We start from the raw sequence: 19766 nt of genomic DNA, 5'->3' as shown, positions 1-19766 counted from the left end.
CATGTCATTTTCCCACTTATGTCAATTGGTTATTTTCAATCCTGTTCGTTTATATATTGGTATTCTGTTGGTCTCCTACTGGTCCCATTGACCGACTTGTTTTTATTGGTATTTTCTACTGGTCTAATATTTCACTTTCCTTTTTGAAACCAGTAGATCCTACTGGTCCAATTTCCTATTGGATGTTTATGGGATTTGTCCTATTGGTTTTCTATGCAACAAGAATGTTGATTTATGCTATTGCCAGTTAGTAGTGATGATGTGCTCACTTTTTATACTTCTAATTATTCATTATTATCCATGTGTTATGATTACGTGATAAACTAGAAACATTTTTTCCTGCTCACAGATTGTTCCATGGATGTGCTCGTGGGTTTGGATGTCTCGGAAACCAATGAAAAGCATGAAATTTGGGGACAGCAGTTTCAGCTGAAGAGCAAACTTCAGGAAGTCCTTGAGAATTTGTCTAACTTGAGTCATGTTTGTAAAGGAGCAGAGTCAATCGGTGTTCACATGGGTGTTGTCGCATTTGGCAAAGACAAGAAAGTGTTGGTGGACACAGGACTGAAGCCGTACAGTCCTGAGATACTGGTGGAGATTGGCAAGAGCACAGGGCCATCGTTCTTGCAAGGATCGTCCATCGAAGGCCTAATTAATGTTTTCAACAAAAAAACCAGCACAGGATCCATGAAGGTAAGGTTGTGGTCTTGCTTGGCATTGCCACAGTTAAGAACCTGGGTGATGGCAGCCTGGCGGGGTCTGTTGGTGCAAATTCTCAGGAGATTTAATGCAGGCTGAGTCAGTGGTCTCGGATAGAATGGAAAAAAGTTCTTAAAGTCTTTCTGTGTTGGTGGACAGGTGGAATAATGGATGGAAGCAACAGAATGTTAAATCAAAGTACACTAACGGCGTGCGAAGCAAGGAGAACCTAGTATCAGGCATTAACTCTGCAGATGAAGGGTTACCACCAAAAATGTCAGCTTATCATTGTTTCCCATGTTTGTTAGCTTACCTCGATGAAGGTTCTGTTGATTTAATCTATCATTCACTTATATCGTCTATCACATCTCTTATTGACAGCATAGATAAAATTATTGTGGAAGTTATCTGTTATGAGTTGTGACATAAGCCTGATGTCCACTGAATCATGCCTGAGAGTTTTGGAACATGGACAAGCTCCGCTAAGTGGGCTCTCTGTGGATAGTAGGAACAATGCACACACACTCACACTCACTCACTCAAACTCAGACCATCATGACCATGACAATAGGTCAGGTGCCAGTATATGTATCACAGACTGGCCTTCACAGAAAGTTCACCAAGGACAGGATTTCCCAATTAACTACATAATTATTGTTGGGTGTTGGATCTTCTGGGAAGTCCTCCCATTGAACAGATGGGAAGTCCCAGAAGATTAGGATACAGTGTAGTGTGGATTAATGACTACTAGAAAGATTAGGACTACTATCTTCCGCACTTTCCTCCCTCACTTTCGTTAATGGAGTTTTCCTGGTTTGCCAGAAAGCCACTTGTCTAGTCCCCTGATGAAGAGGACTCTTTTGCTGAAACTTTGAGCCTTATCCTTTCATCCCATCAAGTTTCAGTTGGTTGTGTCTTTGTAATGACAGCTAACAGGTTGACACCATCTCTTGGAGAAACCTTCTTTGTTTGGTGGACCCATAGCTCATGATGCTGGCATCCCAGGTTAAAATCCCATGCAGTGTGTACATGTGTCCATTGTTTACTCATGTCTTACCTCTCCGGTCATTTGGCATGTAAAATGCACTTGCTTGTCCTTGTCCTGCATCTAATATATTTATGTACAAACTCTTAACTGAGCATTAGACACAATAACTCCAACAATATTTTGTATTTGGAAGGCTAATCTGTTATTATTTAACAGCTCTGAATAATCCCATATTCTTGTGGGGTCAGCCACAGGATATACCTTGGCACATTCCTTTCATGAACTGGTTGGTCTGTCAAGGTGGTTTGCGCAGGAAATTTCAATTTGTTCAGGATGTTGGCGATAACTCAACTATTCTCCATGAAGGATGCCGTGGGATCTAATGGTGTCCGGTAGGGCACCCAGTTTAACGTCCATGTAAGGCCCAGCGCACCACTATGATGTAACATCTTGGCCCGTGCAGCACCTGCAATCTGACAATTTATTGTCAGGTAGGGAATCAAACCCAAACTCAACAGCTCATAGGAAAGGCACTACCTCTGCACTATTCTGCCCGATCTGGTATAACATCAGTTGCATACAAATAGATTATCTGACAAAACATCCAACACCCACCCCATTTGTGCCTTTTTGTGAGGCATTTGTGCCTTTTATGAGGTATTATAATAAGACGAGTAAACAGCTCATCAAAAACGATGGTGTGGAACAGTTTATTCGATGGTGCAGCCTTGTGAGCATGCCAAAGTCTGAAGCCTCGGCCTTGTGTCAGTTGTGCTTATATTTTTTATTTATTAGACATCATATGGATGTAAATGAACATTCGTTTCACTCTGCGCACGATTCATATCGCATGCAGCGAATTTCACCTCCCTGCGCCTTGTATTTATTATTATTTGGAAAAAAAAGTTTCTGTACACCGCCCTTTTGGCTCGGTTTGCAGGCCACCATCTATAATTCCAATAGAAGAGATAAAATTACTCTTTTATGGAAAATGTTTTTAGAGTTTGTTTTATCCTCAAAAATAAACCAGAGTGAACACACATTCGTATTAAAAGATTGGCCTTTAAAACCTACCCTTATTAAGGGGGACAGATGTCGGTACAAACACACAAACTGCCTTTGTGTTTTGTATTTGTGTAATGTCGATGAGTAATCTTAATAAATGCACCAAATGTCCATCCGTCTGTTCCCAGGTACCGCAAAAACGACTGAACCGATCGCAACGAAATTTTGGGTGTGTAATCCTGGGACCCCCTGGTGTAAAATAGGCCATGTTGTTTTTTCCAATTTTTTTTTCTTCCAATTTCCAATTTTTCCAATTTTCCAGTTTTTCCAAACACGATGGAATAATATTTACCAATATGAAGAGTGATGTGGCTTTTATTGAAATTCTACAAATACTGTTTAGATTTTAATGATTTGCGTGTGATATGATTTAACGGATGTTTATATGAATCATTTAAAATTAAAAAAGCCTTCAATTTCTGATATTTTTCTTTTCATTTGGGCCTCCCAATTGAAGCCCTGCCCGTAGGGTGGGTACCGTTGCTAGTGTACATAACACAACATTATGGTTTAAGGCAAAGGGCATCAATGTAAGCATCATGTACAATTCACAGGAGTACCACCCCAATCTGTAACAATGAACACCTTTGCTTTTCCTTTTAACCCATGTGTTTAGAGGTGTGGTTATGTCTCACTGACACTTGTACCAAAACGATGGCTGCATTTTCCAGGTGATGATGCTTTGTAATGTGTTGACACCTTGCACAGGTTGCCGTTTATTTTACGGATGGACTAGATGAGGATGTAAGAACCATGCAGGATGATGTGGAAAGGCTCCGCGCATCAGGTCAGTACCCAAAGTGACTCATCTAGTCCATGTTGGATCTACCATTGAACCAAAAGAAATGCAAACTCAGTAAAATATGCTACCTTTCCTTACACTGTCACAACCGGCCAGTTGAAGTATATGATGATGGGTTTATTGTGTTGTTGCGATATGGGTACCAATATAGTCACCTGCTTGTTGGAGACATCCGTTTATGGTATAACCAGAAAAACATAACCTTAAATAAGCATGCATGGTCCGATGTAGGATCTGCTGTGCTAGTGCCATATGGATTGCCAACATGAATCTCATACCAACAAGGCAGGTATGATCATTGTACGATGTAGGTCGGATCTGCTGTACGAGCACCTTTTCGATTGTAAACAGGGATCTCATACGACGAAGTCAGGTACAATCAAGGTATGATGTAAGAGCTGCTGTGCTGGCACCTTTTGGGTTACCAACACAGATCTCATACCACCAAACCAACACGATAACTCTAACAGAGCCCTGGTCATTTATGTGTGTTTCAATGCCCCCAAGTAATGCTCAATTTGTGTTTCTATTCAAAATAACAAACGTATCTCACCTGCCACCCTTCCTCTCCATGATATTGTACAGGAGTGTCAGCCCTGTTGATTGTGCTGTTGGAGGGAGCGACTGATGCAAAACAGCTTGCGAGTCTTGAATTTGGACGTGGATATCGGTACAGCAAGCAGCTGCAGCTCAAACAGTTGGACCTGCCTTATGAAGTGCGGGAGGATGTGGTGAGAATAAAAGCCTCAATTAGAACGGCATTCGGTAGAGAGCATACCTCCGCCTGGTTGGCCATATCACTCAATGGTGAAGAATCACTTTAAAAATTCCACGAGCCGGATCCAGATCTTCCCCAAAATTGAATCGATTCTTCCTTGTCACACACACAACCTTTCCAACAAGTTTCGTCCAGATCCATCCATAACTTTTTGGGATATCCTGCTATGTATCGTTTTTGGCTCTATGTCTCAATGGTGAACCGAGAAGGAAGTTGACGAAGCGATAAAAGCAATGAAGAGTAGAAAAGTGGGAGGGCCGACGGGAGTTGTGGGAGATATGTTGAAGGCAGCGGGAAATTGGGGGTGTGAAGAGAATGACAGAGATCTGTAATCTTGTGGTGAAAGAAGGTCGCATTCCAGTGGATTGGGAACTGAGTACCCTCGTCCCTCTATACAAGGGGAAAGGTGACCCTCTGGAGTGTGGCTCGTATCGAGGGATAAAGTTATTGGAGCATGGAATGAAGGTATTGGAAAGGGTGTTGGAGAGGAGGATAAGGAAGAATGTGAAGATCGACGAAATGCAGTTTGGATTTATGCCAGGAAGACGAACGACAGACGCGCTTTTTATTGTGAGGCAGTTGCAGGAGAAGTACATGGAGAAGAGGAAGAAGTTGTTTCTTGGGTTTGTTGATCTGGAGAAAGCATTCGACAGGGTTCCACGTGAAGTAGTGACATGGGCATTGAGGAAGTTAGGAGTGGAGGAATGGTTGATCAGAGTAGCGATGGCAATGTACAAAAGAGCGCGCACAGCTGTATGGACGAAGGACGTGAACAGTGGTGAGTTTGAGGTGAAGGTGGGAGTGCATCAGGGGTCGGTACTAAGTCCACTACTATTTGTAGCTGTGATGGAGGTGCTGGCTCAGAACGTAAAGGAGGGTTTACCGTGGGAGTTGTTGTATGCAGATGATCTGGTGTTGATTGCAGAAAGTATGGATGGACTGAAGGAGAAGATGAACAAGTGGAAGGAACGTATGGAGACAAAAGGTCTGAAGGTGAATATCGGAAAAACGAAGGTGATGGCAAGTGGTAAAGCATGTGGTGAGGTGGAAAGAACTGGGAAGTGGCTGTGTGCTGTGTGCAGGAAGGGCGTCGGAGTGAATTCCATTCAATGTACAATGTGCGCTGAGTTGGTTCATCAAAAATGTAGTGGTTTGAGAGGGTCATTAACCAGTGTGGCAACTACATTCAAGTGTAAGGTGTGCACAGAGGGAGCTGCAGATGGAGGAAATGTTGAGTTGGATCTTGGAGGCGGCATGAACCTGGAAAGTGTGAAAACATTTTGTTCCCGAGGAGACATGCTGAATGGAGAAGGTGGATGAGACTCGGCAACGGTTGCTCGAGTGAGATGTGCATGGAAGAAGTTTCGGGAACTGAGTGGCGTGCTGATGAGGAGGGGAGTGTCGTTGAAGCTAAAGGGAAAGGTGTATGCTGCATGTGTGAGAAGTGTTATGATTTATGGGAGCGAGACATGGGTAATGAACGTAGAGCAGCAACGAAGGCTGGAAAGGGTGGAAATGCGAATGGTTCGGTGGATGTGTGGAGTATCGTTGAGAGAGAGGAAGACAAATGATGAATTGTGAAAGATGATGGGAATAGAGCGTGTGATGGATGCTGTGAAGAGAAACAGGATGAGATGGTTTGGTCATGTGTTGAGGAAGGATGAAAGTGACTGGTTGAGAAGAGTGATGGAAATGAATGTAGAAGGAAGTAGAGGACGGGGAAGACCGAGAAAGACTTGGCTAAAAATGGTCGAAGAAGAAATGCGGGCAAGGGGGTTAACAAGGAGAGATGCAGAAAATAGGGCAAAATGGAGAACATTGTCATGTGGACCGCAAGGCTAACCCCTGCTCTTTAAGGGAAAATGGCCTTAAAATGCCTGTTGTTGTCTCAATGGTGAAGAATCACTTAAGAAATTAAATAATTCTCATATTCGAATCCATATTCAGATCTTCACCAAAATTGAATCGAAGCGCCCTTGTCAGACACTCAACCTGTCGGGGTTGAAAATATCAAGGTTTTGGATGGGGGAAGATAAGCGATGGTGGTGAACATCTGTTTTAAAGACCTGGAGGGAGGAGTGGGATTGAAGGGAGTGGGGGAATTTGTTCCAGAGGCGGGAGAAAAGAGGAATGAAAGAGTGAAGGTGAGCAGAGAGCCTAGGTTTTGGCCGTTTAACCATAAGAGGGTTGCTGGCAGATCTTGTGTGACCTGAAGGAATACTTGGGGTGGAGAGAGAGAGAGAGAGAGAGAGAGAGAGAGAGAGAGAGAGAGAGAGAGAGAGAGAGAGAGAGAGAGAGAAAGAGAAAGAGAAAGAGAAAGAGAAAGAGAAAGAGAAAGAGAAAGAGAAAAAGAAACAAACAAACAAGGCCGGAGAGGAGTCGGTAGAAGACAGAAAGACCACCAACCTGCCTGCGGTGAGTGAGTGAAAGGCCCTCGGATTTAGCTTCATCGCGGCAGATTCCAATGATTCTGAAAGCTTTGGTTTCAACAGCGTGAAGCCGAGCTAGGTGTGAGGCAGGAGCACCGGCCCAGAGGGGAGAACAGTATTCCATTGACATGTGGATGAAAGCCTTGTATGTGGTGTGGAGCTCAGGTGTGCCAAGGAAGGACTTCACATGACGGAGGATGCCCAGTCCGCGACTGACTTTGGAGGCCAGCTCGGAAATGTGGTTTTCCCAGGAAAGATCATGGCAGATAGTGAGACCCAAAAGCTTGAGCCACAGAACTTCTTGGAGAGGATTGTTGATAAAGAGTAGATGGGAGGGTTGTCCAGTCGGTCTTTTCGGAGAGGCATAGTAAGAATGTGAGATTTGTCAGGATTGAAAGACATGTTCCACTTGTTTGACCAGTCTGTGATTTTGTCCAGGTCTGCAGAGAGTGAGGAGGCTGCAGACTGCCGATCTGAGGGATGAGGAATGGAGCGGCAGAGAGTGGAGTCATCAGCAAAGAGATGGAGAGGATTTTCCAGAGAGTCGGAGAGATCATTGATGAAGACCAGAAAAAGCACAGGGCCCAGAACACTGCCTTGGGGAACTCCAGCCTGAACAGGAAGGGGAGATGAGAGAAATCCATTCATGGCCACACGTTGACTACGACCAGAGAGGAAGTCCGCAAGCCATGTGTGGAGATTTCCATGGATACCATAGGAGGAGAGTTTGCTGAGCAGAGCTGGGTGCCAGACCGTATCGAAGGCACGTGATATGTCAAGGGAGACAGGTCTGATTTCCTGTTTGGCATTGAGGACCTCCATCCATTGTTCAGACAGCAGAGGCAGCATGGCCAGAGTAGAATGGCCTGGTCTGAAGCCAAATTGATGATCAGAGATCAAGCCATTGGAGAAGAGGAAGGATTTGAGATCCGAAGCGATAATGGATTCCATGACTTTGCTGATAATTGGAAGCAGGCTGATTGGTCTGTAGTTGCAAGGATCTGTTTTTGCATCTTTTTGTGTAAAGCGGTAATGTGTGCTGATTTACAAGATCCTGGCAGATGACCTTGAGCAAAACAGAGGGTGAAAATAACACAGAGAGGGTGAGATAGACCAGCAGAGCAGGATTTTAGGACCCATGGGCTGATGCCGTCTGGTCCAGTTGCAGAATCAGAGTCGAGGTTTGACAAAAACTTCTCCACCTTGTCAGGAGAGAAGGACACAGAGCCTAGGAGCAGTTGGGTTCGACTGGGTAAGGTGGGAACAGAGAGAGATGGGTTTGGGACACAAGATTTTGAGGCAAATACAGAGTTGAGGCATTTGACTTTGTCATGTGCGGTGTCAACTGTGTCGCCATTTGAGGTAAGGGAGGGGGGAGGGGGAACAAACACCAGAAACGGATTTGACCAGATGCCACCAGGATTTGGAGGTAGGAGACAGGTTTGAGAGTTCCTTCTTGAGTGTGGATAGATAGTGCTTCCTGGCACTTCTGAGGGTAGACACACACTTGTTCCTAGCTTGGTGGAAGGAACTGAGATTTCCTTCAGTTGGATTTGCCTTCCAAGAGGCAAAGGCAAGTTGTTTCAGGGCAACTGCCTCACCACAAGATTCAGTGTACCATGGACGGGAGGAAGGGAAAGACAACTGAAGACGAGGTGGGATAAATCTGTGCATGAGAGAGAGCAATTTGCTTTGGAAGAATTCCCAGGAAGAATTGATATCAGAGGCAGTAGAAATGGGAGACCAGTCCAGATGATTGATGGCTGCTTGAAGACTGTGCCAGTCGGCCTGAGTGAAATGCCAGACTCGTCGGCGCTGAGGAGGCTCTCTGAGAATGGCCAGAGAGATGTCCACTTCAACAAGCACATGATCAGAAGAACCAATTGGAGCAGAAGACGAGCAGCAGACATTTGCAGGGAAGTTTGCTATCACCAAGTCGAGAAGAGAAGATACTCCATTGACTGAGATCCGGGTCGGGAAATTGACAGATTGTGTCAGTCCCAATGAGTCACAGAAGTCCTTGGCTGAGGTGCCATGACTGGTGAGAGAGGAACCCACACCCAGCCAGCTGGCATGATGACAGTTGAAGTCGCCACATATGAGGAAGAGAGAGTTGGGATGAATGGATAGAAGTTGGTCCATGTTGTCAGACAGCGAAATTTAAATGGAGTCATCACTGTTTGGAGAACGGTACAGAACACATATGAACAAAAGGTGGGAGCGGAGAGGAAGCCGTAGCCAGAGGTACTCCTGGGGGGTGAGGTGGAGAGAGGGCAGTGCAGGGAGAGTGAGGAAGAGAGTTTTTGATAAAGATAGCAACCCCATCACCAGGACGAGGCTCAGGTCTATCATACCGAAAGAGGGAGTAACCAGGAAGAGATATTAAGGAATCAGAGACATCTTGAAGGAGGAAAGTTTCTGTTAAGCAGATCAAATCTGGATTGTCAGAAGCAACCTGTATAGAGAGATCAGTCAGGTTTGAGCGAAGGCCCCGGATGTTTGAGGTCCATACCGTTAATGAAGAGAGAGGGGGTGCATCGGGTGCAGGACAGGGGAGGGGTAGGGTAGGGTTAGATGAAGGATGAGAGGGGGAGGTAGGGAGAGCAGTTGATAGTGTGTCAGAGATTACAGAAAAGTTACAAGAAAGGGAAGGATGAGGAGGACAAAAGGTTTGATGGTGATGGGATGAGGTACAGTAATGGGTTGCTTGAGGGGGTGGGGGGTCAGAGGAAAGTAGAAGGTTGGGGGAGGTGGAGGTATGAGATAGAAGGGAGACGAAGTGGGGAGGAGGCGGCTTTGAGGAGGAGGGTGTAGGGGGAGAATTGGAGAGGGATGGTGGGGGGGGATATTTGAAGGGGAGGGGTGAGGGGGAGTTTAGGAGGGGAGGGGCACGGGGGGAGTTTAGGAGGGGAGGGGCATGGGGGGAGTTTATAAAGTGGATGATTAATGAAAGACAAACATTTATAACAAATTGGGTTTATTGTGATTTTCAAGTCAGAGATCCGTTTAAGAACGATAGAGGAGGGGTGAAATGAAAGTGAGTTTAGAACATGTAGTGAGGAAGAATTGGAAGAGATTGAATTTTTTTTTTGAAGTGGGATGAGTTGTAGAGGAAATTGAAAAAGCCTTTTAAATAGGAAGAAAAACAGTGTGTTATAAATTATAATATACCACTGAATAAAACACTGCAGGGGAAAGTTTAAACATATTTAAATAATATTTAAACAGAACTGTGAAGAACAATCTTATTTTCAAAAAATACCAATGGGGAGAGGGCCAAGAGGGACAACCACGAGTCACGTGAACACTTGAGTTGCCAATGGCCAATTTCCAACTTATGTAGTGGCTTGTCAAGTATTCCATGGTCTCGCTAATGGCGGAGATACACAAGCAGCAAGTTATTGGGAGCAGAAACCGAATATCTGTAGAAAAGAGAAAGAGAGCCAACTTTGCGCTGTAATTCAAGCGGGTCGAGTTTTGAGGTCAGATTGGGAGAGTTGATGTCGGATTACTTTCGATTCAAATCTGTCCAGTAAGTATGTGGAGCTAAAACCACCCCAGATGTGAGAGCAGTACTCTACACAAGGACAAATCAATCCTCTATATTGTTGAAGTACAGTGCATTCAGAAGGTATTCAGACCCCTTCATTTTTTTCACATTTTGTTATGTTGCAGCCTTATACTTAAATCGTTTAAATTCATTTTTTCCCTCATCAATCTACACTCAATACCCCATAATGACAAAGAGAAAACAGGATTTTAGAAAGTTTTGCAAATTTATTAAAAATTAAAAACTGAAATATCACATTGACATAAGTATTCAGACCCTTTGCTGTGACACTTGAAATTTAGCTCGGGTGCCTCCCATTTCTCTTGATCATCTTTGAGATGTTTCTTCACCTTGATTGGAGTCCACCTGTGGAACATTCAATTGATTGGACATCATTTGGAAAGGCACACACCTGTCTATATAAGGTCTCACAGCTGACAATGCATATCAGAGCAAAACCAAGCCATGAGGTCAAAGGAAATGCCTGCAGAGCTCAGAAAGGATTGTGTCGAGGCACAGATCTGGGGAAACCTACAAAAATATTTCTGCTGCATTGAACGTCCCCAAGAGCACAGTGGCCTCCATAATTCGTAAACGGAAAAATGTTTGGAACAACCAGGACTCTTCCAAGAGCTGGCCGCCCGGCCAAACTGAGTGATCGGGGGAGAAGGGCATTGGTAAGAGAGGTGACCAAAAACCCGATGGTCACTCTGGCTGAGGTCCAGAGATCCTGTGTGGAGATGGGAGAAACATCCAGAAGGACAACCATCAGTGCAACACTGCACCGATCTGGGCTTTATGGCAGAGTGGTCGGATGGAAGCCTCTCCTCAGTGAAAGACACATGAAAGCCCGCTTGGAGTTTGCAAAAAAGCACCTCAAGGACTCTCAGACTGTGAGAAACAAGATTCTGTGGTCTGATGAAACCAAGATTGAACTGTTTGGCCTCAATTCTAAGCGTCATGTCTGGAGGAAACCAGGCACCGCTCATCACCTGCCCAATACCATCGCAACAGTTAAGCATGGTGGTGGCAGCATCATGCTGTGGGGGTGTTTTTTAGCAGCAGGGATTGGGGGACTGGTCAGGGTTGAGAGAACAATGAACGGAGCAAATTACAGAGATATCCTTCATGAAAACCTGAAACAGAGCGCTCAGGACCTCAGACTGGGCCGAAGGTTCACCTTCCAACAGGACAATGACCCTAAGCACACAGCCAAGACAATGCAGGAGTGGCTTAGGGACAACTCTGTGAAGGTCCTTGAGTGGCCCAGCCAGAGCCCGGACTTGAACCCAATCGAACATCTCTGGAGAGACCTGAAAATGGCTGTCCACCGACGGTCTCCATCCAACTTGACAGAGCTTGAGAGGATCTGCAGAGAAGAATGGCAGAAAATCCCCAAATCCAGGTGTGCAAAGCTTGTCGCATCATACCCAAGAAGACTCGAGGCCGTAATCGCTGCCAAAGGTGCTTCAACTAAGTACTGAGTTAAGGGTCTGAATACTTATGTCAATGTGATATTTCAGTTTTTTCTTTTTAATAAATTTGCAAAACTTTCTAAAATCCTGTTTTCTCTTTGTCATTATGGGGTATTGAGTGTAGATTGATGAGGGAAAAAATGAATTTAAACGATTTAAGCATAAGGCTGCAGCATAACAAAATGTGAAAAAAGTGAAGGGGTTTGAATGCTTTCTGAATGCACTTTAACTGTTGAGAGGAGAAGAATCTTCGACATCTGAACAGGACTCCCAGTTTCTTCGAGGCCGACTTAGCTATTTGTGTCGTGTGTGGATTCCTGGATAAATTTTATGTTAGGGTAATTCCTAGTAGGTTTATTGAATCACATGGTGTGTTGTTTCGTATGCAGCCTGTGGCTGCTGGTTGCATCATTTTTGTGGAAGCGCATTTATGCCGTTGATGCAGTGCCTCAATTACCAGTGAGCTGGTACTCAATTTTCTGACCTCAGAAGGATGACAGGCTGAATCAACCCCCCTGGCGTTAATTTAACGATCGACCAGGATTCAAACTCAGGATCCTAGGATCCCAAGCCAACACCCTAACCGTTAAGCCAACACCAGGCTCACATGGTGTAATTGTGGAGCTTTCAAAGGAGATTAGAGAAAATTGAGATTGAGAAAATTGAGATTTCAAAGGGGATTGGAGCTGAAAGAGAATATTTATGGCATCTACAGGGACTTCCTGTCTACTTTTCTCTGACAATAGCTGCATAGACTTCCCATTAATAAATCAAACTTGAGAAGAATAGTACTTAAGTGTTTTTACTGCCCATCTTAGATGGGCACTTCAGCTCGTGTTTATGATTCTCCAGTATAAAATTTCTAAAAGTGGTTGTAACGTCACAAACAATAAATGAAGAGTAAAATGACTTGAATTACAGTAATGAAGGAGCCGTGCTCCCACGTCGATCGGAAGAATGGACGCGACAAAAAGCTGGAATTCGTCCGAGTTGCTTTATTCAAACAAAACAGCTCAGGTACTCTCAAAAGCCCGTTTATCGGGCAGCAATATATATACACACATTATCCCGGAGCGTTTGCCCGGGAACGGCGAGAGGGGGCAAGCCCGGGCATCCCGGACGCGGCCTGGCAAGTCGAGAGCGGGCGTGCCCGGGCATGCCCGGGCGTCCCGGCCGAGGCCTGGCAAGTTGAGCGCGGGCCTGCCCGGGCGTCCTGGACCAGCCCGGCATGGTGATCGCTCCGCGCCCTTGGTAGGTGCAAGGCGATTGTGAAAACCCAGCGGTAGTCGCTACACACGTCCCCCCAGAATCGACTTGCACCGGCAGGGTCAATTTGAGGGGGGTCCTGATGACCCGGCCGAAGCGACCCCTGGCGGGTCGTGGGGGGGGGGGGTCTGGTGTGGTAGTGGGGGGCACCGTGGACGGGGGGCAGCCTCGCCGCGGCGGAAGGGCCAACCGTGGCGGTTGGTCGATGTCCACGTGCGCCGGCTTGAGGCGGTCCACCGCAATCCGGTCCGACCTGCCGCTGATGTCGATGACGAACGACTTGTCGTCCCGTCGCAGGACCCGGAAGGGCCCGTCGTACGGCGGCCGAAGTGGCCCCCGATGTGCGTCATGACGCACAAAAACATACTCCGCTGTGCGAAGTGCTGGGGGGACGTAGGACTGGGGGTCACTGTGGTGGGATGTTGGCATGGGGGCAAACCGTCGGGCGGCCTCCTGGAGGTCCGAGCGCTGGCGAGCTGCGGACCAGGGACTGGTAGCGTCGGGCACGAACTCGCCAGGGACGCGTAGCGCCTGGCCGTAGACAAGCTCGGCGGTGGATGCCCGGAGGTCCTCCTTGGGGGCCGTGCGGAGGCCGAAAAGGACCCACAGCAGCCGGTCGGCCCAACCGCCGTCCTGAAGGCCGGCCATGAGCGCGGCCTTCATGGAGCGGTGGAATCGCTCGCACAACCCGTTGGCTTGGGGGTGGTAGGCCGTAGTATGGTGGAGCTTGACCCCCAGGTTGCGGGCGACCGCGCCCCACAGCTCGGAGGTGAACTGTGGTCCGCGGTCTGACGAGATGTCCGCCGAAGCGGGCGACCCAGGTGGCGATGAAAGCCTGCGCCACGTCGGCGGTGGTGGTGGAGACGAGGGGAACGGCCTCCGGCCACCTGGTGGTCCTGTCCACCATGGTGAGCAGGTGTGTGAACCCCCGTGACGGGGGGAGGGGGCCCACCAGATCCACGTTGACGTGGTCGAAACGTCGTTCGGGCACGGTGAAAGGTGCCAGCGGGGCCTGGGTGTGTCGGTGGACCTTGGCCTGTTGGCAGGCTGTGCAGGTGCTGGTCCAATCGCGGACGTCCCGTCGAAGGCCGTGCCAGACGAATCGCGCCGACACCAGCTTCTGGGAAGCTTTCCGGCCCGGGTGGGAAAGGCCGTGGAGGGAGGTGAAGATGCGGCGTTGCCAGGTAACGGGCACGATGGGGCGAGGCTGGCCTTGGGAGACGTCGCAGAGCAGGACAGTGACCGCGAAGGGGATGTCGGCCAGGCGGAGGCCCGTGTCCGCCGCCCGGAGGGCTTGTACCGTGGTGTCGGTGGTTTGGTCCGCCGCCATAAGCGCGAAGTCCACGCCGAGGTGGACCGCGATCGCGCTGGCCCGAGAAAGACAGTCGGCCATGGCGTTGTTTTTGCCGGTGACGTGCCGGATGTCCGTGGTAAACTCCGACACGGCGGAGAGGTGGCGCTGTTGGCGGGCCGACCACGGCTCCGTGACCTTGGCCATTGCATAAACCAACGGCTTGTGGTCGACGAACGCCGTGAAGGGTCGGCCCTCCAGGAGGTGGCGGAAATGTCGAACGGCCAGGTGTAGACCGAGGAGCTCACGGTCAAACGTACTGTATTTGAGCTCGTTCGGCCGGAGCTGCCGGCTGAAAAAAGCGAGTGGCTGCCAAACCCCGTTCACCCATTGCTCATGTACGGCGCCCACCGCGTAGTCAGAGGCATCCGTGGTGAGGGCGATGGGAGCGTTGAGCACCGGGTGAGCGAGCAGTGTTGCGTCGGCGAGGGCCCGCTTTGAGCTTTGGAAGGCCGCATCCATTGCTGCGGACCAGACGATGTCGTGCTTGGCCGGCTTGCCCCGGAGGGCTTCGTGGAGGGGCCGCATGAGTTGAGCAGTGCGGGGCACGAAGCGGTGATAGAAATTCACCATTCCCAGGAATTCCTGCAGGGCCTTTATGGAGCGGGGACGGGGAAACGTGGTGATGGCCTCAACCTTGGTTGGCAGTGGCACGGCCCCGTTCTTGGTGATGTAGTGGCCCAAAAAAATCAACGGCCGTCGTGCCGAAGTGGCATTTGGCCGGGTTGACGATGAGGCCGTGCTCGCTGAGGCGCCCGAACAGTGTTCGGAGGTGGAGGAGGTGCTCGGCCCGGGACGTGCTGCCGACGAGGATGTCGTCCAGGTAAACGAAGAGGAACGGCAGGTCACGCAGCACGCCGTCCATCAAGCGCTGGAACGCCTGAGCCGCGTTCTTGAGACCAAACGGCATCCGTAGGAATTCGAATAAGCCAAACGGCGTGATGACTGCCGTTTTAGGGACGTCGGCGGCCCTGACAGGTACCTGGTGATATCCCCGTATGAGGTCGATTTTTGAAAAAATGACCCGTCCCGCCAGACGGGCGGAGAAGTCTTGGATGTGCGGGATCGGATACCTGTCGGGGGTGGTAGCGTCGTTAAGACGGCGGTAGTTGCCACATGGGCGCCAGCCGCCCCCTGGCTTTTGGACGATGTGTAGTGGCGAAGCCCACGTGCTATCGGAGCGCCGTACGATGCCGAGGTGTTCTAAAGCGTCGAACTCGGCTTTGGCCACGGCGAGCTTGGCTGGGTCGAGGCGGCAGGCTCTGGCGTAGACCGGCGGGCCCGTGGTTGGTATGTGGTGCTCGATCCCATGTCGTACTGCGACGGCCAAAAATGTCGGCCGCGTGAGGGCCGGGAACTCCGTGAGCAGGCGAGCAAACTCGTTCGCCGACGGGAGGGCGCATGCCAGCTCGGTCGGAGCGGAGCTGCTCAATGTGCATACCAGGGAGCTGAAGGTTTCGGCATTGATTAGGCGACGCCGTTGGACGTCCACCAGCAGTCCGTGTGCACAGAGGAAGTCGGCGCCTAGCAGGGCCATGGGCACGTTTGCGGTTACAAACGTCCAAGTAAAGCGTTGGCCGCCGAAGCAGAGGGTGACGTTGCGCGGGCCGAAGGTGCGGATGGCCGATCCGTTGGCCGCAACCAAGGAGGGGCCGCAAACCGCGGACTGCCTGTCCTGGTCAGAGGCGGGTATGACGCTCAGTTGGGCGCCGGTGTCGCACAGGAAGCGCCGTCCGGACGCTTTGTCCGTGATGAACAGTAATTTGCCCGTGTGGCCGGCGCTCATGGCTGGTAATGAACGCCGGCCCGGCCGTTTCCCGGCCTGCCGAAGGTGCACGGGGGTCGGCATGTCTGGGCCTTCTGTCCGAACCTGGCATGATAGTAACACCACGCTTGGTCAGGTGGAGGCCCCGGTCGTCGTGCTGGAGGTGGTCGGCTCGGCGTAGCGGTCGCCGATTGCGTCGGCAGTTCGGTCGTCGACCGTGCCGGGTGCTCGGGCGCCATGGGTGTTGCGTCGGACGGCGGTGGGCCCCAGGTCGCTGCTGCAATGCGTTGGCCTGCCGCGGAGATCTTGTCGGCTTCCCTGGCGAGGGCACGGGGATTCGTGATCGTCGTGCTTGCCAGGGCGAGGCGTACCGGGCTAGGCAGCTGACGGAGGAACAGCTCCCGGAACAGGAATGCCGGAGAGTGCTCGCCGAGCAGCGAAAGCATGTAGTCCATTCGCTCGGACGGGCGCGTGTCGCTGAGCTCGGGCAGGTCGAGCAGGCGCCGTGCGCGTTCCGCCGATGGGAGGGTGAAAGCGTCGAGGAGGAGCTTTTTAATCGCGCCGTATTTGTCAGCGGCTGGCGGGCTCTCGAGGAGGCTCAGGGCGCGGGCCGCGGTGGCTGAACCGAGCGCTGCTACCACATGGTGGAAGCGGGTGTCGTCGGCCGTGATGCCTTGCAGGGCGAACAGGGAGTCCGCCTGTGCGAACCAAACCGCCGCGTGAGCCTCCCAGAAGGTAGGCAGTTTGAGGGCAACTGCCGTGTCCATGTCGGTAGGTGACCAATGAAGGAGCCGTGCTCCCACGTCGATCGGAAGAATGGACACGACAAAAAGCTGGAATTAGTCCGAGTTGCTTTATTCAAACAAAACAGCTCAGGTACTCTCAAAAGCCCGTTTATCGGGCAGCAATATATATACACACATTATCCCGGAGCGTTTGCCCGGGAACGGCGAGAGGGGGCAAGCCCGGGCATCCCGGACGCGGCCTGGCAAGTCGAGAGCGGGCCTGCCCGGGCGTCCTGGACGAGCCCGGCATGGTGATCGCTCCGCGTCCTTGGTAGGTGCAAGGCGATTGTGAAAACCCAGCGGTAGCCGCTACAGTAAAACATTTTCAGTGGCATTCACTGTGACGTGCTTTTTATATTATAATTATTATAAAGTAAACCTCGTGAAAGGGCAACATTTTATTCAGGCTAAAGGAGACAAACGACTAAATAACGATAACCATACTGATCGTGAACAAGTGGTTTATTTTTCATGTAAGTATTTGAAAGCACAATTGAAGCATGCAGATGCAATAAGGATAAAAAGGAAAAACAGAGGAGGAGAACCTGTGCAGAAGATCATACAAGCTGAAAAAGGCAGCAAGGCCACAAATGGTGGGAAAAGTGTCAAGTATACTATAAGGATGTTAATTTGGCCGGGCTGGTGTGGTCCGTGTGGATTAGTGAAATATTTCGAGTTTAACCCAAATCTGATCCCTAATACGAGCCCAAATTACTTACCCTAATCCGTATGCCAACCCTAACCTTCATCCTCACCCTATTCCGAATCTGAACCCTAATCATAACCCAAATCCCAATCAGAATACTAACCCTCATCTTGACACTAATCCAAATCCCAACCCGATAATCCGGTTTGGGGTTTGCTGTACATGGATGTCATTCAGATCAGCAATTCCTTCTTCCAGTTCATCAAAGCTGTTTCTCAGACCAGATGTGTTGTTTTACTGTTTTATTTTCATTCCTGTGTTTCTGGTCACGTTTCGTCCAATTTTTCTGTTCCAAACCGTGTCTTGTTGTGTTAATTGTTGAGTTCATGTCCCTGGTAAAGTTTCGTCTACTCATGAAAAGCTGGGCTCATCGGTTGTTGCTTCTGCATCCGTTTTTGATCGCACGTGCTTCGTTGTCACTCCTTTTATCACAAGTGTTGTTACTTCTGATCCTTCGGCTTAATCCTTTCCCCCTCTTCACTCCAAAAATTACAAACAACAAACCACTCTTCTTCAGTCCCCCAACACTCCCCAAACAACAAAAAATAAGAGAAAAATGACCACAGTGTGGTCACCACTCACCAGCTGCGACGTGTAGAATCATGAGGATATCCGTTGCAACATGCGCTACCAAATTCGACCAGTCATTAAATTATACGCATGCACTAGCGCCTTTTTGTCTTTCAGTTCTGGTCTTGTACTTTGTTTTGCGACGCAACATGCTTCATCAACTGGTTACACCTAATTTGTGTCAAGTTCTGTGAAACGAGATTGATATGAAAACATTCATGTTGTCTTTGTTGCTAAATTTATTCTGGTTTCTTCAAACAAATCGCGATTTTAGTCCACGATGTTCTTACCTCATACCAACGCACGTCCGAGTGTATGCGCATGCGCTATTCAAAAAGGCACTCCAACAACAAGAACAACAACGCGGTCCTCTCATAGAGCTGCTCGTCGCAGCTCAAAACACCAACAACATCATAAAAAACAGAACTCTATCTCCAATGTTCAGTTACTCTTTCATTCCCTCTTCCTTCACCTTTTCAATATCCCCAAACTGAATCTTCACTTAATAAAGCATTTCTTCCTTTATAACTCCTAATAACATGAAAAAAACGCTTCAAAAATGTATTTTTAAATTTCTTGCTCTCATGACTATTCCATCAGGAACAACCCATTCATTTGTCTTCTTCTTCTTCATAAAAATGTCTTCCTTTTTGGTTCACGAGTTATCAAGTGACCACTATATTCGTCATGTCTGTTTGTGTGTCTGTGTGTCTGTCCGCAGCACAACTACCCGATGATATCATCCGATCTTGATGAAACTTGGGTGGGAGGTTGATATCATGATCGAGTTGTGTCCTGCCTAGAGTGGGCGCATTGCGCCCATTGTGGGCGGAGCCACACCCGAAAAAGATGTCTTTTTAGGGGGTAATCGAGTTCAAGCTACATCTTCTCCGAGGGGTTTGGTGGAATCTGGCAGGGGTTTCGATATTTGGTTAGGCCAATGTCATGTTTCTAGCCCCACGGAGCTCGATTTTGAATTTTTTTTTTTCATTTAAAAATTTATTTGTTTTCATTTCATTTTTCACCGAGTTTTCGGTATTGTGTAGCTAACTAACCCCATAACTGATTATACATTATTTTCTATCATTTCAAGCTCAGTAATCTTCGTTTTGACATTTCCGGGCCTGGCCTGGCCTGTTTCGGTTACAGTCTGTGCTTTGTCATTGAATACCGCTCGCTCGTGAACCATCGTCGTCTCCTGACTTGTTTTTTTCATAAGGCTTATTTCCCAAAACCTCTTCCCTCCAAAACACTTAGTTCATCCGGCCACTTATGCCTGCTGCCACATTTTCATCCATACCTTCAAACAATTTTTTTTTTTTACTCCAGTAAAAGCCCCAGTCCTGCTCCTTACAGATTCGCCCCAGCCCCACACCCTCTCAGCCCCACAACCTCTTCTTGATCCTTTCTACATTCCTGCACCCTACCAGCAGCTCCTCCTCCCATCTTCTTAATTGTGTGGATCACAACCATTCAAGGCTTCTGCTCCAACCTGACATCTCTCAGCACCGCATGCTTGTTGGTGTGTTAAACCTCC

General features: G+C 48.8%; 1 protein-coding gene across 3 annotated transcripts in view; it reads left to right on the top strand.

Moving 5' to 3' along the window:
* LOC137430769 (collagen alpha-3(VI) chain) overlaps nt 1-19766 on the top strand; it is a 205190-nt gene that overhangs the window by 31093 nt on the left and 154331 nt on the right. For all 3 annotated transcript variants that reach the window (XM_078781945.1, XM_078781946.1, XM_078781947.1), the window contains 3 exons: nt 350-693; nt 3461-3539; nt 4140-4285. In XM_078781945.1, the coding sequence (XP_078638071.1) occupies nt 350-693; nt 3461-3539; nt 4140-4285 (569 nt within the window). The remainder of the gene's footprint in view (nt 1-349; nt 694-3460; nt 3540-4139; nt 4286-19766) is intronic.

Source organism: Myxine glutinosa, chromosome 7, assembly GCF_964187855.1.
Source record: "Myxine glutinosa chromosome 7, kmMyxGlut1.1, whole genome shotgun sequence".
NCBI lineage: Eukaryota > Metazoa > Chordata > Myxini > Myxiniformes > Myxinidae > Myxine > Myxine glutinosa.
This window is presented reverse-complemented; position numbering and strand designations above follow the sequence as displayed.